Genomic DNA, 24,883 nt, shown 5'->3' with positions numbered 1-24,883 from the left:
CTCGAACCAACTCTCCCGCTCTGTATTCAGCCAAGGTGCTGGAGTGACAACAAGCAATTCATTGTGGAGTTAAAGGAAAAGAGAGGAAAATCCCTGTGGACCTCTCCTGGGTCTTATCTGCTGAGGAAAAAGGGAGGTGAAAAATGCTAAAATAGTGATTTACGCTAGAAATCTAAGATTAAAAGATCCTCAAATGTAGAATGTGGTGTGAAGGAAGAAGAGAGACAGGAAAAGTTAGTGTAGTGAGGAGAGGGGAGGTGGGACGGGAGGGGGATTTCAGTGCAAAGGGAGGGGATAGAGGGAGAGAGTGGGCTACCATGCCGAATGAGGAAGAGAGGCGGAGAGGAAGCAGAGCTCCATCAGATGAAATGAGGTGAAAGTAATTCAGGCATTAATCAAGCCAGGGCAAAAGGGAGGTATACTTTGTTTGCGACCCCCTCTTTTGCTGCGGAACTGAAAGGCAAGGTGTGAATGAAGGAGTCTAGAGTGGCCAGCCGAGCAGCACCACTGGGTCACAGCATCAAATCATGTCGGAGTCCAACACCACTGCCGCTTCCACTGCTGACCAGGTCAGTTTCACATTTCATTAATTTTGTTCATTTTATTAAACATACTAGCAGCAAGGGGTTGTGTCCTACCTGATGATTGTTCTTTATCGAGATAAGACAAATTTGGGGGATTACAATAGATGCAACTTCCCAAGTTCCGGTTTGATGTATATCATCTTTAGCTTTCGGAAGTAGTTAGAAAGACTTTGTAAGAGCGACTAAGAGTGTGTGTTTCTTGAACTATCAAAGCAACCATTGTTTTGCCTAGAGCTGCCTGGACAACGGTACAGGGTCCTGAAAGAATTGAATTCATCAAGACGAGCTATTGTCTCTACCGCCTTATTTTTCGGTGATCATTCAGGGGGTCTGTGACGACTCAATACCCCCCGTACCACAAGAAGAGGGGGGCAGAGCTTTTTAAAAACCTAACCACGTGTAGCAGCCCTGAAAAGTTTTTATAAGTAATTGCAGTGGGAAGTTGGGGCTGCTCTGTGAGAGATGGGGTTGGTAAGGAAGTGGGCTGGTCCGCCGTGTGTGAAAGAGAGTGTCAGAGGAGAAAAGCACAAGTGTCCAGAAAAGACCAATATTTATGCTCCTCTACAGCCCCACCACCTCGCCCTAATCGCACTCTTTGGCACATAGTCTGCCTCAAAAGTGATGTTTTACAGTTACTTCATTTACAGGAGGACAAGAGAATAAGTCGGTGGCTCTTTGTGTGTGTGTTTGATCTCGTACTGGCATTGCACTTTAAGCCAAGTCATGTCGCTTGTTTCCAATGCTGCTGTCAGTCTTTCAAACCGATGCAAATTTTACTATATGGAAATTATGAGTTTTTAAATTGTAGAAACTAATTATAATAACTCTACACATTGATCACTGTCACAAACACATTTTAATATATATTTCACTTGAAATCTGAATTACTGAAGTGACAGTACTTGTAAAACAATTCACCCAACATCTTGTTAGTTTATGTAAATTAGCCATGTGCTAATTTCAGTGTCACTAGAATTTTCCTCTAGTATGTGTTGCTTTCACCTCAAAGTGCTCAGCACTCTATTTGAGAATCACGTGAAAGCAATATTGTAAGGAGAATAATTAGCCACACAGAAATGGGTTAGAAACGACAACTTTTTTTTTTTTTATTTGATTACATGTGTCACATACTTTGTCTCAGCAGGAGTTCTGTCTCACTGTTGAGACAATAGTTCTGGGTCATATGTGTCAACAATAATGGCATTAACAAGAGGAAGCCACACCTGAAAATTCATTAATAGATTTTTTGTGACAATGACATTGTAGCTCACTTCTTTGCCTATATCTAGCTGATAGCTGTGAAATAAGCAAATGAAGTAGACCATACCTAAAAATGTTACCAACCGATTGCCTGGGTGGTACCATGACTTGCCAAAAAACTAACGAGGCTTGTTGTTATGAAAATTCCTCTGCTGTATTGGGCTCTGAGCCAAAGCGCCATTTCATATAGCATTCACTTTTATTATATGCCATGAAGTCAATATCCCCAAATATTGTTCATCTAACCCATCACTGTACTTTATATACTTTATATATTTATTTATATTTACTGTTTGCAATTGATCAGTAATTGTGCCTGAACTGATATGGAATGTTTAGTAACCATCGGTGTTGATGTTTTGTCTTGAAAAAGGAAAGGGGGGCAGATAACATAAGATTTTTTCTTCTTTCTGCTCCTTTTCATTAATTTCTTGTGTGTTTGATGTTGTGACACTGTCGATGTCTTTTTATGCTTTATGAATGAAATAAATAAATAAATAAAATTCTACTAATATGACATATTTCATCGCAAGTGCAGAAGCTGTGCAGCAGGGGCCTCTTGACTAGGGGCAGGTGTGGCGGTTTATGGAGCAGAAGTGCAAAGCAGCCATGTTTACTCATCGCAGCAAGGCTTCTTAGTGAGCCAGGGAATGGACACATGTGAAAAAGGGAGACACAAATATATTTAGAGTGTATTTGTAGATATGTGTTGCTCCTGTCCTTTCCCTAATCGTGGCCTCAACCTTTGGTCTTCTCTTTATTTTGCTAGGCTTCCAGGCTCACAGCTGGCTAGCAGGAATTTGACTATGTATGCACGATTGAATGAGCAAATAGATGAGAATTGTGCTGAGAAGATAACAATGGTTAATTGGATTGTGCAGCAGATGAAAAGCTGACCAAGTTGCTTGAGGTTGATGTTGACACTGTAAAAGCCATGCTGTCTCAATTAACCCATCAATGCCTGGAGCTCCTAAAGAGGAATTATGATGTTTAACAGCTGCGTTGTAATTAAACATAGATTGACAACATGGCTCACTGCTAAGTGTGTTTTATTTAGTGTCGTTTATTTCTTCTTCTGTGCCAATGTTTGGAGTAATGCCACTGTCCAAATACAAATGAAAAAGTTGGTAAAACATTCAAACATGTTCTCCCGAACCTTTATTAGTACAGTTTTTTTTTTATTTTTTTTTTATTTTAACTGTTCTTGTTTTGAGTATATATATATATATATATATATATATATATATATATATATATATATATATATATATATATATATATATATATATACATACATACATACATATATATGTGCTATGACCTCATTTGCCCTAAATATGACTGCACTCTTCTTACTTGGGACAGTTCACTGATCACACTGCAATGTAATAGTAATTGATGTGTTGCATCAGGAAGTTAAACAGATATTCATATGATACAGGACACCTAAACTTGATGTCAACCCCACGTGTGGTTTTGAATAGAAAATAAGCTACTGTGGGAGGAATGAACATCGTGATGCAGCTGTGTTGTAATATAATATGCACTGGAAAATGGAGTCACCCTTATGGAAAAACTTAGTTGTTTTGTGAGTTGTAAAGTTTACTGTCCAAGGTCTTTAGAGGCCTTGGGCCAGCATTTACACTGATGCCACTGGCTCTAACCTTTTGACAGGCCCAGACAGCGGAAATGGATGTTGCTCTACTTACTAATGTGTTGTGAAATTGGCAGCCCTTAAGTTATGACCCAGGCAAAGAAAACAATCAAGACTGTTAATATGGAATCAAAACCCTGTTCACTTGAAGAGGGAGAGGCCAACATACAGTAGTGAAAGGCTATATACACATATTTTTATTATTATTTTTTTTTACTCAGCAGCCAATTCTTTTAGATTTCTTCATTACAACATGTGATGTTTAAATGTGGTTTCATATCTTAACACTGCCGGTGAGTCAGCTCATCTCTTCACTTCCCCTAGTGTTTCCTCACATGGGGCATGCAACCAGTCACAATTTGGCAGTTACAGTATAAAAATCTATCTATCTATATATCTATCTATCATTCATCTCTCTCTCTCTCTGTCTCTCTCTCTCTCTCTCTCTCTCGATAGATAGATAGATAGATAGATATAGGTAGATAGATATAGATTTTTAGCTTCGCCAAAGCCTGCAAATGATGACAGAGGGTAGTGGCTGCGATTTTCAGTCTTGTCAGTTTATCAGCTCATGTTCAACCTGTGTGGTCAGTCAATGCCTAGGACTGTGTCACTGTATGACAACAAGAAAATCTCTTTATCACAGATGATTGTAACTCTGTCCTGCTTCCTTATCCCGATTACTTCTTTAGGGCGGTAGTTGACTTTAGAAATTCTTGATCAACACAGAAACATGCTCTGTGCATCATTTAATCGATTAAAAGGGGTTGTATAATGTTTTCAGAGATGTACTAGAAAAAACAGCTTTTTCATAAATGAATAAGCAGATCTGTCTAGCCAGCAACTCCTGCTTATTCACTTCATGCTATCTCCATTCTGGTGTTGTCTATATTAATCACATCAAAATCAAAAATCTGTTTTGACATTCAGCTAATTATTTTATTTTCCAAATATAAATAATGAGTCGCTTATCAAAATATGTTGTTGACTAAGACACGATTGACCTATTTATACTAAATGACTCCAGTCCATGATGTGATCATACATTGGTCCATTATCACTGATTTTAAGTTTTTCTGTTGGGATTTTGTCTATGGTGTACACCAGTTTTCATCATCATAAGAAAATTGGCTGCTTTATCCATGAAAGAGTGTTAGTCGAAAATAGATTATATGGTGGGGTTCACCTATGGCATTAAAGCTTGTAGTCATGGTCAAATCCTATTATGTCCACAAAACATAAGCATTCTTAATTGACCGTGGCCATAGCAGTTTCTTTTTACTGTTCCTGTCATGTAAGTATTTTGAATCTGTATCATTTCCATAATATGAGTATGTGTCTAACCACAACTGTTATGTCCGTGTCTGGAAATGACTATTTAATAAGCCATTTTGGTACAAAAATATTGATGTTTGTCTTTGGATGGTAGTTTTTTGTTGTTTCTTTTCTTTTCTCACCAACCAAAGATGATTAATACCTGGTTTCTATTTAATCAGAAAATACTATTGCTATTTATATTTCTGTAAGTACTGTCAATTGAATTCACGATTTGATACACATTATAACAGGGTTTTCAAAGTAACATTAACTAACTAATTAAGAAATTCCTCTTTTGTTTATAATTCAACACTTAGAAGATTAATTGAGCATTGGCGAAAATCCATAATTTAATTTGGATTTAAGAGATCCAGCATCATTTTTATGTTCTGACAATATTTTCCTTCTTTCAATTTCTGCACACCAATGTTGGAGCTCAAGGAAGCTATGCAAAATTCTAAGATGAGGTGTCGGGAAAAGGCTGATGAGGCTTATTCATGGGCTTTGTGGAGGATTTGAAGTAGAAAAAACAGTAAAGGGCTTATGATCGTGTGGGATGAGGCTGTAGGCTCTCTGTTTGGAGGAAAATTGGAATGCTTGTTGCAGCTCTGTATGTGTTTATGATTTCTTCTGTCCTGAGTAATAACAACAACACCTTTTGACCTCTAAGCACGAGTGGTGCCAAAATTGGGTGTTTGTTGTGAAAATAAAATCTGTTTTCCTTAAAGATCTTACAACCTTCTTAGTAATAATAGGACAACAAATAATGAAGAGGCGATCATATGAATGTACTGTGTAGTAGCTAGTAATTGTTTTTCAAGACAACACGGGTCGCTGATCCAAATTAGTGTTCTCTGGGTGACCGGTGATTTACCCAGGGGTATTATCCTTCAGACAAACGATGAAAATATACTTGAGGCACTTTACCTGCCTGTAATTTATCATTAATAATTTGCCTTACAATTTGTGCAGGTCAGAATCAATTTCATCTTTAAAATTATATTTTTATGTTTTTTTTCTCTGTCTCCAACAAGTTCACTATATGTCAATGCATACTGGAAGGGCAATGATTCGTAGAAGGAAAGTTTAAAGGGAAACTGTTGTTCTATACTGTAGTTTGGTCCATCGCCAGCCTAAGCTGATGTAACATCGACTCAATCCAAAGAAAACTGCATTTATGCTCTGTTGTCATGGCAGCACAGCCATACACAAGGATTGAGGGCAACTCCTCCGAGATGAATGGAGAAACAATAAGCAGGGCAAACAGGGGACTGATATTTATTGTTACATGATGGAGAAGGTTTAATACAGACTTGCAGGTTTTATTTTGTTGTAATTAAGATAACTTTATGTTTATTTTGTTTAGTTTAATTGTGTCAGTGTTCTTATTAGTCGCCATTATTATAATAGTATATGCGTATTTCTACATGGGGGGATGAACGGATGCAGGTGAACAGCTTGCAAGGGCCAACAGCTCCGCGGGCCAGTCTTGCGCATCACTTGACAGCCATACTCGATAACGGCCTATGCACAAATGAACTTGTTAAGCAAATGAGTGAACAATCAACGAGAGTGTGGAGGAGTGGAATGGACACACGGCCATGTGCATTGAATTCTGTTCAACACATCAGCCACTATCTTCTGTCCTCCCACTGTCTTTGATGGCTTTTAATATCAAGTGACATACAATTCTCTGCCTGTTTCCTTCTAATCATATAATCCTATTTGAAATCAAACCCCAAATAGCTTTTGACAACCTAGTCAAACATGTTTGATTCATGGACAATAAACAGAAAGGGACAAAAATATCGCCCAAGCTCCATACTATGAACACAGATGATGCACATTGCATTTTGTTCTTTCAGTCCATTTTTACATCCAGCTTTACACTCAAGCATGCTGAGCTGCCGGACTGTTTCTTAGCATCACATACTTGCCCTATTCCCCCTTGCCCCTAACAGTCACTGCTTTGGCCTTTCTCACCTCTCTGTGGCCCTACCCCCGCTATCTTTTTTCCCACAGCCTTCTCATGTCCTTACTCCCCTCCTAAAAGGACTCCTGCATATAGGACAGTCTTAAAAACGATGCGTCTTTAGATTATTTGGCTCTGTTGATGCTACCTGTGTTCCTTCATCATGAAGAATTACTTAGAGGTAAGACAAAGATGGGATCAAACTTATGTGTGATTAGAGTGACAGTTTGCCTGAGCAGAAATATTGAATTATTTAACACAGTGATTCAAAGTGATACACTTCTGCACTTTTTACTGATGGATGGCAGAGAACAAAGTATTCTTTCATCATAGTATTTTAACTGTGTGTATATATAACTTTCTATGTATATGTGTGTGTGTGTATATATATATATATATATATATATATATATGTATATATATGTATTTATAACTGTAAAATCTTAAAATACACCTGAACATATCTGAGCAATCGTTAATTTGTTAATTCACTGTGACAACATTGATTGCATATATAGGGGCAATCACATTAGATAACTGGAAAAAATGCATTTTGAAGTATTCTTAAACCTGATCCATTACAATAATCATAGTAAAAATATATCTATACAGTTTGTTTGCTTCACATTTTTAGGGGGGTAATAGAATGTAATTCTGCTGATCATCAACTGAAACCCAATTCAAAGACAAAAGCATCTTTAAGAGGTTATATAACATTACTCTAGTGTGACTTTTTCACAATGTCACTTGAGATGGTTGAGGGTGCTTCATTAAAATTATGTATGTCAGCACCCCAATAAGTATTTTGGTGTCGTGTGTCACCAATAACAAGCCCTACACATGGAGTGCACCTAGTCTTGTCAGGGCACCCAGTGGGGCAACCTGTGGGTGACCCAGAGTCTTGGTAGGCTTCACCCCGTCATCTGACAGAACGCTACTCTCACTCTCCTCCTCCTGATATTCCCATTGGTCTCGATTAATCAGCCATGGAGTACGATTTATTCAGCTACTGCCGGAGCAGATCCTGTGGTATGTGGCCCCAGCAGCGGCAGGTTGAGAAGCCACCGTCGACACTGTCTTTAGGCCCATTACTCTCACCTCAGAGCCCACACATAAAAGAGCTTTGAGCTGCCTGTTTTTGAGGGGATCCGGTGGGCCTTTTGTCTTGTAAAAGCAGACTAGATCCAGTCCCGCGTGCAGACAGAGGTGTTTACTAAACTGGGCACTGCTGGAGTGGGGGAGATTACGTGTGCCACATTGAATAAACATACCCTACATATTGGCAAGGGCTAACAGCGCGGTTTGGATGTCTTCAAGAGCAGTATTGTTTAAGTGGAGATGTTTATGCCTGTACTCTCACTTTATATTAGTACTTCTAGTATTTTTTTCACTGTTGCTTGAAAACGTAAGACACTCATTTTAACAGACCAGGGTGCTTAAATAAGCCCTCAGAGATATGTACATTAAGTGATTTGACCCATGGCATTCGGTGTTTGGACAGATGTCTCCCGCATGTCCTGGCCAGACATTTCCTGTCTAAAACCTTGTATAAAAAGACTTTCACATATTAACTTAATCAGCTAAAAATAACTGTTCATATTAGCTGCTGTGTGTGTCCATTTTCTTGTTTAATTTCTAAAGTATAACATTCCCGTAACCTAGCTACAGGAACTTCAAATGTACCTGTTGTGCCAGTTTTAAACATTAAATGTAAATACTGACATTTTTCTTTTACTATTGGCCCTTTACATACACATCCGGCTCATTACCATTCTATTTTAGAGCTGTTAGCACAAGCGTTTAGAAAATGGATTTGATTTATTTATTTCAGATGCAAATTGAAATGTAGAGGAAGTAGCGCTAAATACATCCAGAACATTCATTAAAATACTTGACTCACGCCAACAAAACATACACTTTTCTTAAATTCCTGTCTTACTTAATAGTTTGCTCCCTGCTCCTTTGTGTGTATGGTATTTGCAGTTGTGTACATTGGTGAGCAGTGAAGCAGTGAGCTGTCAGTGAAATGCCAGTGCTCTATAGAAAGTGCTGCTAAAAAAAATCTCCCAGATAAAGAATGTCAGCACACCCAGTCAGCACAAGTTTGCACAATATAACACAATCTCATTCAGCTGCAGAAATTATCAGGCCGTGCACACATCCCATTTCTTTGGTCACTTTAATTAAAAACGATGCTGCATTTGGGTGATACCAAATGGCATGGAAATGATTCTGTGCTCACCTTACCAAACCTGTCCATAAAATCACTGGAGTGTTGAAAAGAACACACTCCAGTGGACACTGACCGACCTGGGTGCAGCTGTCTGATTATTCTAAAAGATCCGTCCATGGTCCCAGTGGTCTAATGATGGTCAATTTCTGTTTCCTGATATTTTTTGGTGAGGTAAGCTAAGGCATAATCCTAAACTGAGTATTTTCAGACTTTATCTCACATGTCTCATATAATCATGAGTAATATGTTCTTAGGCAAATCTTTCAGATTCAGTTCAGAATAATATTTCTCTGTGTTTTGTATATAGATGGATAGATTGATTGATCAGTTTGGACCCCACTCCCTCTGTTGCACCTCGAGCCAGACTCAACCCCAACACATGCATATTGTTTATATTATTTTTATATTGATTTCTTAACTTATAAACACACATGGAACACAACTAGTTTATTTAGTTATAATTTGGCTCTGAAGAGACCTTTCAACAAGGGAAAGTCACATAGTAAAAGGGTGGACGGGTGGGGGCATGTGTGGTCTTATATAAGGCCCAGATGGTCCCTGTGACACATGTGATGCAGGGAGGTCTCTGTGTTTGTGTCTGTCTGACTGAGTGACCAGGAGGCTCCCAGAAGCCAGTGCTATGGGCTATAACACCTGGGCAGCAGCAGGGTCAGCCAGGGGAGAGGAAACACAAAGTTTGCCTCCTTCCTGGAGGCTCAACACCACAACATGGCCGAACCTGCAGACAAGTCCAGTAAACTTGCCTGACCTGTGTTGGTTTTAAGTTGGTTTAAAGAGAGTCTGTCAATGTCTTGAGTAAACCCATTTGTGGTTTCCACACACATGCCTTTCTTCCTCAAATTTGCACCATGTTGCACTGAAGTGCTGTGATGACTTATGATTTGCACCAGACTGATTGGACTTTAACCCATCACATCAAGGCAGCTTGCCCTGCACCATCAAACACAGTACCATGCAGATTTTTTGCAGTTAGTTTAGAAATAAGCATACTATACTTTCACGATATATGGTTAAAAAAAATCATGGTTTATATAGCTATACCACCATAATAATGGATGATCTCAGGTTTGGGCCTAAAATTATGATGGAATAGTATAATTTGGTCCTAGCCATCTGTTGTTGTTTCATCATTATCACTACTAATTCAAATTACTATGCAGATTTGATACTAGTATCTGGGCATCATTTTATTTAAGATTATAATGCTCCATTATACTGATAAATTGTGTGAAATTAATTATTGTTTTATTTCTTATTAGTAATATGTTAAATGATTGGTTATTTAAGCTGTGCTCATGATTGGACCGGATGTGTCTTAGCAGCATACCGAAACACACAGCTGCAGAGCGCTCTGTCCAAAGTCAACTTGAGAAAGGGACTCTGGACTGGAGACATGCTGTGGCTGTGGACACTCAGCTGGAGTCCTCTACAGACACCTGCTGTGATAGCACTTCACTACCACTCTTTTTGTACCAACAACATCCATGTTTGCTGATTTTTCATTCTGTCCCACCTGCATCCTACACTCCCACTCAAAAAGGTCACGGATGTAGGAGAATTCTTCATCTCTGTTTCAGTGTTATAATACGAGTGCATGTTCAGACTCACAGACACAGGTCCAGGCTTTGGGAGAAAATGGCGTTTGTTTTCTGTACTTGTTGCTGCTTAACCTTCTGTCTCATTAGTCACGCTTGGCCAGGGCTTAATGTTGATCGCCAGCACCTCGGGGCTAAAATGTGCAGAGCATTTTTACATCATTTAGTACTTATGACCGCACTGTCTTTTTGCTGATGAACAGCATCCATTGGTTTCATGGAGAATGAGGGGTTTGTGTTGCTGTCAAGATTGGATTGTGTGAAAGGAAAAAAAAACAAATTGAAAAAAAAAACATTGCCTCGATGTAGTAACCTGCAGCCATGTGTACAATTATGTAGCAATGCAAGTTTAGTGCTCTATGATTACATCTGCTCTTGTGTCTCATGCTTTTGCGCTTCCCTATGGATAGTCTGTTGTGTGAAATAACAAATTAGATTTCTGTAACGAGAAGTTTTTAAAGCCTCTGATGCTTATAGATAACTATCTAAAACATTACATGGATTGACATGCTAATGCAAAAAAGAGAAATGTTCAACATATTCTCCAGTAAAGGCCTAAATCTCTTCATCTGAGCACAGAGGTGAAGGAGAGTGCACCCATCTGATGCTAGCAGATGGAGTGAAGAGTAGAAGCAGAGAGGTGAGGAAGAACTGCTAATCAGGATGACAAGACCAAATGCTTTAACAACGTTCTTAAGGCACTAGTTTTCTTTTCATCCTCTCAGCTCCACTGCCCTCTGTACCTAGACAGATGAGCAGATGACAAAAACTCTTGTATGTATATGTGTGTATGGTTTTTGTGTGCATCTTAAGGCATACTCTATATCTTTCTTTTTATTGTTTTGCAGAATGGAGCGGTTCCCGGCGAGCCAGTGAAGAAAGATGAAAACTCCCGCAGGGGCAACTGGGGAAACCAGATTGAGTTTGTGCTCACCAGCGTGGGCTATGCTGTAGGCCTGGGTAACGTCTGGAGGTTTCCATACCTCTGCTATAGAAATGGAGGAGGTGCGTAGTCTTCTAATGTCTCAGGGGGTCAGGGTGGAGTTCACACCAGAGATTCTTAGCTAGTTAAAGGGCTGACAAAATGACATGCATAGACATGTTTTCACTCACTAGAAACAGAATAGGTAAAAATACTCTACCTTAGTGGTCAAAAATCTAAATAAATAATGTATACACATTACTTCAGTTATGTCATAACCACATTTTGTTTTGCACACTCTCACCTGACTGGACTGACCTAGTTCACATCCCACAGAGACAAACTTTGTTTTTTCAAACCACACACATTTCCCATGGGGTGAGAATTATTGGTACCGCACTTTTTGGACTAGAACTTTCATGACCTTTGCATATCACTTAAGTTCCGGGATGTAGGCCATTACAGTAGTGTTTGCAGCATACCAACAGTGTATGACTCAACTGTGTTTTGTGTTGCTATACCTTGCTTTCTTAACATAATATGTTGTGTCTTCAAATGCAGGTGCCTTCATGCTGCCATATTTTATCATGCTTGTTTTTTGTGGCATCCCTCTTTTCTTCCTGGAGCTCTCCTTTGGTCAGTTTGCCAGTCTGGGATGCTTGGGTGTCTGGAAAATAAGCCCCATGTTCAAAGGTAAAAGCCATTATGTGTAAATGCACAGCTGAATGATCTTAAATTTTTCTTCCTTTTTTAACAGGTGTGGGTTATGGCATGATGGTAGTGTCCACCTACATTGGGATTTATTACAACGTGGTCATCTGTATTGCCTTCTACTACTTTTTTATGTCTATGACAAACTTGCTACCATGGACTTACTGCAATAATCCCTGGAACACACCAGACTGTTCTGGTGTCGTAGACTCCAGCTCCTATGTTAATTCCAGCTTGGCTAATGCTACTAGCAGCCTGCTAACAGCAGTGAACCGCACAAAGAGAACCAGCCCCAGTGAGGAGTACTGGAAGTAAGTGCTTTTGATGGAAGGATCAGTTATTTGTGGATATTTACAGTGCATTTCAACATTATTAGGTCCAAGTGGAGTGGTTATCATCAAACCTACAGAACACCACTTTTTGGTTCTTGTGGCCAAGTTTTATAATGTAGAGTTGTGTGTCGTGTGTTGTTTTCCGTGTTATACAAGTAACCCCTTATCACAGTTGACACAGAGTTCAAAATTGACTTGCACCTGTTGGATAAACTCACTTCAAACAAGCCATGTATTTGAGGAAAGCACTCCTTCAATATTTGAACTAGATTTGACTGAACTGCAGTTACTGATTTGTGTGGGATTACATTAACAAGGACAGGAAGAGAAAAATACAGGTTTGTAGTAAGTTAGAGGATTTACTATCATCTGTCAAATTGCCAACAACTTTACTAAACAGTAAATGGCTGGTGTTTTACAGAAATACTTTATTGAATCCAGTAACATGCATTATCTTATTACAGTCACTCTCTTCAACTAAATCTTCTTCTTAAACCTACACTGTGTCTGATAAAAATTAACTGCAAACATCAGTGTTTAATATACACCAAGCTATTTACTGGAAATCTAACCATCACTTGACTCTGATGCACTCTTTGTTGATCAGGCATTATGTATTGAACATTTCCGATGACATTGGGAACTTTGGTGAGGTGCGCCTCCCCATCCTGGGCTGCCTGGCTGTGTCCTGGTTTGTGGTCTTCCTCTGCCTCATCAGGGGAGTCAAATCATCTGGAAAGGTCTGGCTCAATACTGTTTTATGATACACAAGTAACATGATTGCTTCCTTAACATAACACAGTACTTGTTAACCCCTACGTTTTTGTAGGTTGTATACTTTACTGCAACCTTTCCCTATGTGGTTCTGACCATCCTCTTCATTCGAGGCATTACTTTGGAAGGAGCCTTCAACGGCATCAAATACTACCTGACCCCTCAGTGGCAGAAAGTCTTGGATGCCAAGGTGATAATAATGAATGGAGAAACAGAATGGACGGCTATAACGTAATTAAACTATTTTGTATTGCAGGTTTGGGGAGATGCTGCATCTCAGATTTTTTACTCACTCGGCTGTGCCTGGGGTGGCCTGATAACCATGGCATCCTATAACAAGTTCCACAATAACTGTTTCAGGTTGGTACAAAGGATTATTTGCAATTGTTTTTTAAAACACACATACACATTTTCTGTGTTGAGTGTACTTTCCCTTATTGCAAAATGGACACAGAAAATAGTGACAGTGAAAGTAGTTATAAATTAAGAAGTATGTGTTGAATTGATCTGTAAGACAAGTCATTCCTGTTTCAAGAGAATTGTGAGTAAAGGTTAGTTAATGCAGAGCTGGCAGAAATGCAGATACTGTTTAGGAGCTTTTAGAAGCTGATTGCAGGCTTTGTACACGAAAGAAGTGAAGAAGTGCAGAAAAGGTTAGTTCGTTGTTAAAGAGGGAGAGGTAGATAAGAAGTCCCCTTCTCTCTTGAGCACATCCACTCAGACTCAGTGAGGACACGACACAGCAGGAGGACAGAAAAGAAAGATATAATTTGTGCCTTTTGCCAGTACTTCAGGGTCATACTATCTGCACACACAGCTGTACAGCACCTAATCAGCCAGTGTTTTGCTGCACTGTCCCCATGGAGTGGCTCTCAGCTCTCCACCAACAGCCCATTGATAAACACAAGCAGTCAGCACCAAACGCCCGTCACTGGTCCAAGAACAGAAAGGTTGGCATCAAAGTCTGTCCTCCAAGACATCCTTTGTGATAAGTGCACACAGCTCCCGTGTTCAAGCACTACACTAAATCCGCTCTGAGTCACAGAGAGAAAAAGTTTGCTCAGGTATGCTAAAGATATAATTCAGAGTTATTAAGTTCACACATAACACATACAACTTTGTGACATACATTTAAAATGTATTATCAAAACTTACACTTTATAAAAACTTACACTTCAAAGTTTAAGTTAATTTTTCACTTCAAGTTTCCAACTACAGTCTGTCATCAAAAAAGAAATGCCTTCAATTTATTGTTTATTCAACTTGTTTTATTGTGTCTTTTTCTAAACAGAGACAGCATCATCATCAGTGTTACCAACTGTGCCACTAGTGTGTATGCTGGTTTTGTCATCTTCTCCATCTTGGGCTTTATGGCTCACCACCTGAATGTCCCTGTGTCAGAAGTGGCCGACCATGGCCCAGGTCTGGCCTTTGTGGCTTACCCAGAAGCCCTCACTCTGCTGCCCATTTCTCCTCTATGGTCACTGCTCTTCTTTTTCATGCTTATCCTTCTTGGACTCGGAACACAGGTAAATAAACAAAACACTGAAATTAGTGTTCAAGAATCAAGCTTTAGTTTTCAGAAAAAAGCCAATCTAAAAGAGACATATGACTGGGGCTGCAACAATTATCTGCAGCTGAATTAATCAAGTATTTAAATAATAGTTATTGTATTAAGGATTATACCGGCTCAACAACACATGCCAAAATTGATTTTATAACTAGACAGCACCATTATTAAATCAAAATGTTGAAATATAATAAACTACACTGTGTGCACAAGTATTAGGCAAGTGGGTATTTTGACCATGTTTATATACATATTTTCCAACTCCAAGCTGCATAAACTTCGACTCTGGTGATATGTATTTGTATTTGTCTAATGAGGGAGGGTATGACCAAAGATCAACACCCTATATCAAGGTATGCAGAATTATTAGGCAGCTTCTTTTCCTCAGGCAAAATGGGCCTAAAAAGAGATTTAAATGACTCTGAAAAGTCAAAAATTTTAAAAAGTATTTCAGCAGTCTTAAAATAACAAAGATATTGGGGCGTGATCACAGAACCATCAAGTGTTTGTTGCAAATAGTCAACAGTGTCACAAGAAATGTGTTGAGGAAAAAAAGACACAAATGCAAGAGATTTGAGAAGAATCAAACATGAAACTACCAGGAACCATCATCCTCCAGCTCTGTCAGATTCCAGAACTGCAGCCCACCTGAAGAGTCCAGAAGTACAAGGTGTTCAGTGCTCAAAAACATGGCCAAAGTGTGGTGGCCAAGAAATATCTGAAGACAGATTTTTTAAAGGTTTTATGGATTAATGAGAAAAGAGTTACTGTTGGCAAACCAGATTAATGGGCCCATGACTCGATCAGTAATGGGCACAGAGCTCCACTTCGACTCCAGCAAGGTGGAGGTGTTATGGGTATGGGCTGATATAATTAAAGATGAGTTTGTTTGTCTTTTTTGGGATGAAGATGGACTCAAAATGAACTCCAAAACCTACTACTAGTTTCAGAAGACCCTTCATGCAGTGATATAGGAAGAAGTCTGTTGTAAATTTTAAGTTGTCTACTATTCTATTCTCATGAAAATGAGAATGGAAAATGTTCATTTTTCATTTAGTTGCATAGTAATCTTGCACATTGTGCACACAAATTTTCTCCTAAGAAAGCATAAATTTCACTTTTACTTTCTTAAATATTCAGATTTGAGGTTTATTAACATTTTGGATTGACCAAGAGCACTGTAGTTGTTCAATTATTAAATTAATCCTTATAAATACAACTTGCCTAATACACACAGTGTATGTTTGATTTTCATCAATAATGCCCTACATGTATTCTATACCTAGAACCCTTCAGTTAGCATATTTCAACCTTTATTTGTTTAAAAAAAAAAGAGTATTATAATTCTAAATGTAGTTGACTACTAAAATAACCATTAGTTGCAGCATATAGAAAACAAACAGTATAACAAACATTTTAAAGTCCATAAAAGTTCATTAAAGAGCAGAAGTATACACTTTTAGTCTTAAAAAAAAAAATTATGTTCATAAAACATAATCCTGTGATTCATTCATGTATTCAAAGCCACTGTGTTTATGTGTTTAAGTCTGTAGTCTAGATAAATTACTGAATATATCACAGATAATGCTAGTTTTGTTATACTGTTTTGTTCTTGTAGTTCTGCCTCTTAGAAACCCTGGTGACGGCCATTGTGGATGAGATTGGGACAGACTGGATCATCAGGAACAAGACTGTGGTCACTCTGTCAGTGGCCATCCTTGGCTTTTTATTAGGAGTGCCTCTGACAACACAGGTGTGTGCCAAGAATGTTTGAAAGTCTCATTTTGTTGTTCAGAACTCGTTGTTTAACTTGCTTCTGTGTGCAGGCGGGAATCTACTGGCTGCTGCTCATGGACAACTATGCTGCTAGTTTTTCCTTGGTCATAATCTCCTGTATTATGTGCATTTGCGTCATGTACATTTACGGTAATCATTCTATCACCAAATAGAGAGTCTTAATTTAAACAAACAGATGTTTTTGTTTGTTTAAACAATATTTCTGTTACAGGTCACAGGAACTACTTTAAAGATGTCGAGATGATGCTGGGCTTCCCTCCTCCACTGTTCTTCAGGATCTGCTGGAGATTCATTTCTCCTGTCATTATTAGTGTAAGCAAACACAGTGCAAATACATTTGCAGTTAAATAACTAATATTTGAGTGTGTCTGTAATGCAAGAACATGTACTTGAGTGGAATACAGACATATGGCTGTTAGCTGTCCCATGTCCCGGGGCAGTAGCCCAATAAGAGGCGGGACTGACCAAGTCAACTATTGTTGTGGATAAGTGGTCAAATTTCAATCACTGTTGTTGTTTCCTCTTTCATTTGTCAATCAGAGATTAAGAGCTCTATTTGTCTAGTGATAGTGGTAATACTCCAGCACTAACTTGGGAACAGCATTATGCATCTAAAGCAAAATAAATGGAATCCACTTTCATATCTTTGAAATACAAGCCACTTATATTTTTATTTTTTGTCTTGTATAGTTCATCCTGATATTCACCGTGATCCAGTACAAACCTATAACCTACAACGACTACGTGTATCCAGGCTGGTCTTTGGCCATTGGTTTTTGCATGGCCTTGTCCTCTGTGATTTGCATACCCATCTATGCCCTCTACAAGATTTCCAGATCTCCAGGAGCTACCTTCAAAGAGGTATGCATAGTGCATATGTAACTTAATTGCATTTCATTAAAACAGTTTGTAGCATTTTACATGTTTTCAACCAATGTTACACAAGCTGTGCAAAGGAATGCGTGATGTAGGCGTGTTTGATGTAGTTAATTAAAATCCCAGATATGCTATGAAAACAGTTAATGTGTAACTATAAATAAGAGCTATGGTACAAGCAGCTATTGCATTATTGCCAACTAAAATGTGATAAAATCACGCTGAGGCAGGCAAGTTTCCTGAGTTTTTTTTTTACTTCTACAGAGGAAACGTGACTGCACCTTAAGTAATGTTTGAACCGAAAGTAAGAAAGACGTTATGGCTCAGTAGTCCCCTCTATTCAAGGGGTGTCTGGATAGCTTGTTTTATCGAGCCTATTGTCTTAAATCTATATTGGCCCTTTCCTGCTCTATTAGTGTCTTTGTGCTTTTATCAACAGCGATTAAGGTATGCCTGCCGTGCACATCCAAAGTGGGGCCCAGCACTCCAAGAGCACCGGACAGGCCGCTATGCACCCATGGCCACAGCCCCTGAAGACACAGTGGAGGCACGCCCTCTGAAGGAAAAGGAGGAGCTCAAAGAGGAGCCTAAGGAGGAGAAGAAGGAGGAGATCAGTCTCACCATTCAGGGAAGCAACGGCTCCACCAACACACACAACAGCCCCAACCCCAGTGCATAGACGCCATGTGCCATCAGCCCAACGCCAGCTCCTCGCTCGCCTGCCCCCTGCCCGACCCATCCAAGCCACTTTCCCACAAGCCTTTGTGGGGGAGATCCCATTTGCTGGAGACCTTTACATATTGTAAAGGCTTATTATATCTATCCTAACCATCTATCTATCTGTGTGTCGTCTGTAGAGTCAAGTTTTAAAAAAGGAAGAAAAAATTGGATCAACTTCCAAAATGAATTGTGTGTTTGTGTGTTTTGTGAGTGAGCATGAGTGAGTTTTTAATTTGTTCCACATAATTTAATAATGCAGTTTTGTTTCTATTTTTCTGTCAAACTTGTGCATGTACATGTCATCTTTATGCAGTCAGTGTAGGGTGGAGCGTTGCTGCATGCATATTCTTTGACATAGAGACAGCTCACTTGTGTTTGCCGTGTGCCGTGTGTGTGGCGTGTGACATAGTGGTGCGTTATCAGGCAGAACGGATTGACAAGAGCCTGCACTGGCTGTACTTGTGCACATTGATGAGCAGGAAGATGAAATGGAGAAACACAGTTACTCTTGTTCATATTCAAACTATTATACATTTTTACAGCACATGGTGACCTCAAATTTAGTTTCCAACTAAATCTTAAGTGTGTTGTTTTTTGCTGCTGCCTCTTCAGTAAATGTATTAAATTAAGAGCACATGTTTAACTAACCAGACACGGAGTGGTATGATGCTTAGTGGGAGGTACTTCCACAATTTAACTAAAGCTGCTTCAACTGATGACTTCAGATATTTCAAATCATCTGCTTTTGAATTTAACAATAGTACTCTAAAGTAAGCCAATCATGACAGGACATCACAGCCAATTTCTCAGGGTCCACATGAACTGTTTTTTCACCTGTGGAAACCTTGTCCTGTTTTAAGTCATGTATTATATTTTAGGGAACAAAAACATTGCAAAGAAACATTCAAATTGATCATGTATTTTTAATCAAAATCGTGTTCCTTTATAGAACTGTTTTAGACACTTAACTGTTCTTCTGTCATTCTTGGTGGTCTAGTAAACTATTTCTTTAGCCAAAGCTGCCCTGGGCAGACTGACGGAAGTGTAACTGCGATTCTTTCCCACCTGCAGCCACAGTCACATTTGTATATGTTAAGCATGGTGCGTGAAATGTGAAATTTAAGGGCACAAAAGCAGTATGCATCACCAGTGGTGATGATCTAACCAGTGTTGGATTAGAGGCTGCTTCTCTACCTATACTGCAGTCGTCAACTTTAGTTTACTTACTAAACTCGATTTAAAGTCTTCCAATATTTGTTTCAATCAAATGTGTTGAAGAGAACAGGAGATGAGAGGCGCCGTGTGTGTTTTGCTGTTGTTGTTTAAGGTACAGGTCATAGGTCATGTTAAAGGGACACATTTTTGCTTACATCATCTTATGTCAACTGTAGCTAACACTGGGCCATATGCAAGAGTACACAAATGGCATCAATACCTGCCTTCTGCCTATGTGCAGTCCCAGTCTTCCTTTTCATGGTTTCATGAGATGATGAAGTAAAAGCATTTTATGATGCTTTAGTTGCTTGTTGAAGATTGCACAGCCATAACTTGTAATACAGTTTCTTATGTGCAGAGCAAAACTGTGGCCCTTTGGGACATGTGACCAAATCAGTAGTTTATATTACCTGAGTACTGTACATGTTTTACTAAAAAGCGTAAATGTTTGGTCTACAGAGACTGATCCAGTCTCCTACAGTCAGAACCTTTAAAGTAGAACCCAATGTGGGTTGTCAACAGCAACATCACCGAACGCGTGAATATCGAATAACTTTGAATATAGGTTTATTGTTTACTATAATAATGTCTCAGTAGTCTCTCTTGCAACTAACTTAGTGAATGATCATAAAAGTTTATTTTGTAAGAAAATAAAATCACACAAAAAATGTTCACCATTTATTTCCGGTGACACCATTTGTTGTTTTCTTGGTGGTTGGTGTGGCTACTTCTGTAGGGAGAAGCTGGTGGGGCTTAGCACAGAATAACTGAGTGCTCACTCACAGCAGGCCAATCACTGTGTGTCTCTGATCTGAAGGAGCTGTTTGTAGTAATGCTCGGGGAGATGTTTGCTCATGTGGGGAGCTGATGCCTGTAGAAGCTGGCTTCCATGCTGTACCATGCTTCCTGTTGTGGTCAAATGTGGGTTGGCATTTTAGTTTTTATGAACATGAAACTATCTGTACAAAATTAGTATTCAGTTTGTTGACGCATTGACAGTATTGGCCAGAACTAAACTGTGCAGTTTCTTTGTCAGACTACAAGAGACCCCCTGCTAACTCTCAGGGCAGTTAAGCAACAATCAGTTTGCAGTGCGAGCTAAATATTTTAAATCTGGAATAAATAACGAAAAGCTACAAAATACAAATAAGCACAAGAGTTTATAATGCAACAATAATAAAACAACAAGTTAGTTAATAAGTTAGTAAGCATTCCAAAACACGGCAACCGTATCTGGCAAACTGCAGCATCTATGCCTCCTCTTTAGTGTCCACTGCATCTGAGTACAATGGTTTCTAACATACTTGCATTTAGAGCATTACAGTGTTTTGTGATGAGAGCTTGAGTGCGTCCAGTTTACCTATGTGTTGCTGCTGTAGTAAGTGGATTTTAACGTTGTGCAGTCATGGTATGTCTTATTATCTCACCTTTACAGTTGTGGCTGCCCTTTGTACAGTAATGTAAAAAATATATATATTCAGACTGTATGTTGCTGTGTACTTTTCTTTTTGGAGTTGAAGAGGATGACCCAAAGGAGGTGCCAGAGTGTTGTTTTATTTTTGACTTTTATTTTCATTTGTGCTTCATGTAGTGTAACCTAGATGTCTTGTACTATGCGATCACTGTGAAGTAGTTTAGCTGTGTAGCCTGCTTGTAGTGCAGGCGTAGAGTCAGTATTGATGTCAATGTATCTAATAATGCCAGGAACTAGAGAAGTTGTATTCTACTAACATGTTCAGTGTATTTTGTACTAAAGGGGAGAAAGTACATATTTTATCTTTAGATTTTAATTGTTCATCCATGTTTAGGACACTACGTTTGGTTGCTGTTTTATTTTTTTTTCCTTTTTAAAGCTATATCAAAAGTAAAAAGACAAAGCCAGTTGATATAAAAGGCATTGCCAAACACTTGGATGAAAACTTGAACTACAAAAATGGGATGTTTTTACTGTGAACTCCCAGTGGACAGAAGTACAGATACATGACAAAGTTTTGATGCTGTTGCCTCACAATTGTACAGTTGTCTGACTTGTGATGAAACAGATGGATATGTCAAAAGAAAACACCAAATGACTGCTACCAGGTTTACTCAATCATTTCTCCATTCACATGTGTTATTGCATCGATGTTCATTTTGTCTAAATGTACTTCTGTGATAGAGGTGCACCACTCAAAACTGTCCCCTGGTTAAAGGTGAACTACGCAACATTTCTGGTGGGGTGGTTGCTGCCTGCCTTTCTCCATGGAGATGTTATTGCTTTTTCAGTAGTGTTCAACAATTTGGCATTAAACATATCAATCAATTTTTATTCAGTTACAAGTGTTTCTATTGTCTGGTGGCATCACCAGCTTGCATCATTGAGATACATCATTTTAATGCTATACTGTGGGACATTCCAACCAAGGCACATGAACAAGGTGGTGGGGCCCCCTTCAGAAAAGTTACATAGTGCACATTTAAAGCTCTGATACGTTGCTCAAGAATGTGTTAGCATTTGCTAACAGGCCGCTTCACTAAATGCTTATAGCTTGCTTGTTGTTGAATTACGCAGTCTGCACTGATGTTTCAAAGCACAACCGTTAACACTGTACTTATAAACTGTGACTTGACCTGATTCTCCACAAGCTACCAAACATTACCTCTTCTTATATTGTTAGTATGGCTCATGTAGCACAATTCTCATCCTCAGCACTTTAATCATGTTAGATTTACAGCCGATATGGAAATACACTTGTACAATGAAATGACTGAATTTCTTTTTCAGTTGTGTTGCTGATTTAAGCGCTCAACAAACACTGTGATGTTCCTATGCCACTGTAAATTGTTTAGGCAGAGAAAAAGCACAAATGAAAGAGAGAATGCAATGATTCTATCATATCTGTATCTAACACGTCTGTTCTTCAACCTTTAGGGCCAAAATCCATTGAAATGTCTTAGTCCTGTCATGTATATCGTAAACTGTTGAATTACAAAATGATAAATAAAATGTATTTTAAAGATCATCTGACCTTTCTTTATTGTCTTGGGGGGAAAAAATTGTCTTAGATTATCTTACTCAAAGTTGTATTTTGATCAGTTTATGCATGCAGCGTGGGACCCAGAATACCCACTTCTCCAAGACCTTACAGAGAGTTATCATTCTGGACTTGACTAATCCTGTTTTTTCTTCCATTTGAGGCTTAAGTTCTCACAAAATATTTTTTTTTGCACCTACTCCTTATCCCCGCCCACAACCTTATAATTATTTGTGTTATAATTATATATGGCCATTTATCAAATGGTTTTGCAATTCTGAACAAGATAAAATAGTTTTAGTAGTATCAATATTGCGGTTTGAACAAAATGTAGAATAGTAGAATAATAACACCAACAACAACAATATTCAATAGTTTTGAGTGTTCAGAGGTTGTGATTATTACTGAAAAATATATAGTCCTAAATACCAGAAAACGCTTTGTATGTCTTCTTGAATGTCAGCACAATTAAAGAATATCAAACGCAAGATTGAAGAACTTAGTTGGACCAAGTGGGATGTTATGATACTATTCTACCACTAGAGGGAAACAGCAATTCATACTGAATACTGCTTCAAAATACAGTAACCATTATTCAAACGCAACCAGGCTTACGTCTGAAAACTATTATTTTGAAGAAATCTGAAAAATAAATATGAATTGAAATTAAATGGCCGTAAAAATAAAACCTTTTTGACTTGGACATAACATAACTTTACTATGCATCTGTTACACACAAAAATAATCAATTTTGTGCATTATATTATATATTTTCCCCGGCATGTATCCTACAAATTTGTCCACATAAACTGTAGTCCTTTTCAATGTGTTTTTGGGTCTAGTTTTTGGGTCTCATTACGGCCATTTCCAAATGAGACACGAGGGGGCAGTGTAGCTCCAAATGTAACATAATGGTGTCAGAAACAATTAAGTGCAAACCATGCTGCAAATACTCCAGACTACTTCTCAGTTACCAAAAAGATTTTTCTCACGTAATAAGAACGTAACATTTTTTATCACACTGAGCACCAGTGAGGCAGTTGTCCAACTCTGACTACAATTATCTCTGCAACTCTATTTTGAAATTCTGACGGTTTACATTATAATGCACCCAGGGCTGGTTTAACTCAAATTTACCGCACGTACCAGATGTCACTACGTATTAGATCAATTGTAGTAGAAAGCCATATGCATTTGTATGGTTTCTGTATTTTGAGGGAGCAGACACAGAGCCAGTTTATCATTGTCCAGTTTGTTCCTACATCGCAGGCTGAGGCTGGTCAACTCTGCAGTGTAACCGCGTGGAAGGACAAGAAGGGCATTTCCTCGTGGCACTGAAAACAATTTAGCAGCAAGTGGCAGCAGCATTATAGTATTTTATCCAGAGGTGACCCGGGTCCTAGGAAAGAAGACTGAGCAAGTTGAACAACATCATACCAAAGGGTCACACAGAACTTTCAAAAAAAAAAAAAAAAAAAAAAAAAAAAGCCACAGTGAAAGTAAAATGATTGAACAGCCTGTATGCAAATAGCCTGTATTTGACGAAAAGTAACACTTTTTTTTTGTATTGATATTTTGCTTGCTATTACTTTAAACCACACAAGAGACAGAAACTGACAATTGCAGTCTTTTTTTATACCTTATTTATTGCATTTTTATTTCCCATTTGCCCACATTGGGGGAAAAAATATGACTCACATTATATGGTGTTATTGAAAAGCTTTATAACTCAAGTGGAGTTTTGTAGAGGGAGCACTTGGACTAGCTCAGTAGCATTGTAAACAAAGCTACATAAGCTGTAATACAGTGCAAGTTGGGAAAAAACAATGATATACATTTTTCAGACTATATGAATAAAAGCACTTACTGTTACTGCTGCTTGTCTATCATTTTCTTTTTAGTCTTCTGACAAAGTTTTCTTCTTCACTTTCTCTGGTTCATGTTCAGTGTTGTGTCCATCATGTCTCCGAACTGTACAATGACACATGTCCCCCTTAAAATAGGCAGACTGACTGAGGACAAGTTTGAAGACACCTGTGATGCAAATTAAAGGACACACCTAAGTTTAACATGTCCCTATTACTTACAATCTTTTGTAGGGGCACAATCATTTTTGTCCAGGCCAGTTTCATTAGTTGTTGTTGTTTTTTTGTTTTTTTTTTATAATTCTGTTTAACCACAGGTGAAAAGCAATGTTTGATTTTCATTGGACAATTTTCATAAAATGTTTATTTATTATTGCTTTTACAAGTTTCAGGTTATTTCAGTGATGATTTTTCTTTCATTGCCAGAGGGGTACTAACAATTTTGTCCACG

At 38.5% G+C, this 24,883-nt stretch overlaps 1 protein-coding gene across 2 annotated transcripts in view; it reads left to right on the top strand.

The window, feature by feature from the left end:
- The window catches only part of slc6a9 (solute carrier family 6 member 9), a 35,316-nt gene extending 12,761 nt beyond the window's left edge, over positions 1-22,555 (top strand). The window contains exons 1-13 of one of the 2 annotated variants that reach the window (XM_055151756.1): positions 6,860-6,968; positions 11,485-11,641; positions 12,120-12,251; positions 12,316-12,580; positions 13,209-13,341; positions 13,431-13,565; positions 13,632-13,735; positions 14,667-14,904; positions 16,564-16,698; positions 16,772-16,871; positions 16,954-17,054; positions 17,433-17,603; positions 18,058-22,555. In XM_055151756.1, coding sequence (XP_055007731.1) covers positions 6,951-6,968; positions 11,485-11,641; positions 12,120-12,251; positions 12,316-12,580; positions 13,209-13,341; positions 13,431-13,565; positions 13,632-13,735; positions 14,667-14,904; positions 16,564-16,698; positions 16,772-16,871; positions 16,954-17,054; positions 17,433-17,603; positions 18,058-18,297 — 1,929 coding nt within the window. In that variant the 5' untranslated portion in view covers positions 6,860-6,950 and the 3' untranslated portion in view covers positions 18,298-22,555. Of the gene's footprint in view, positions 1-6,859; positions 6,969-11,484; positions 11,642-12,119; positions 12,252-12,315; positions 12,581-13,208; positions 13,342-13,430; positions 13,566-13,631; positions 13,736-14,666; positions 14,905-16,563; positions 16,699-16,771; positions 16,872-16,953; positions 17,055-17,432; positions 17,604-18,057 lie in introns of those variants that run through there. The other variant, XM_055151755.1, reaches the window with a different exon arrangement.
- Positions 22,556-24,883: the final 2,328 nt, after the last annotated feature.

Source organism: Boleophthalmus pectinirostris, unplaced genomic scaffold (assembly GCF_026225935.1).
Source record: "Boleophthalmus pectinirostris isolate CB_2022bp ecotype Guang Dong unplaced genomic scaffold, ASM2622593v1 HiC_scaffold_16, whole genome shotgun sequence".
Lineage (NCBI taxonomy): Eukaryota > Metazoa > Chordata > Actinopteri > Gobiiformes > Gobiidae > Boleophthalmus > Boleophthalmus pectinirostris.
The sequence above is the reverse complement of the archived record's forward strand: the minus strand, read 5'-3'. Positions and strand labels throughout refer to the sequence as shown.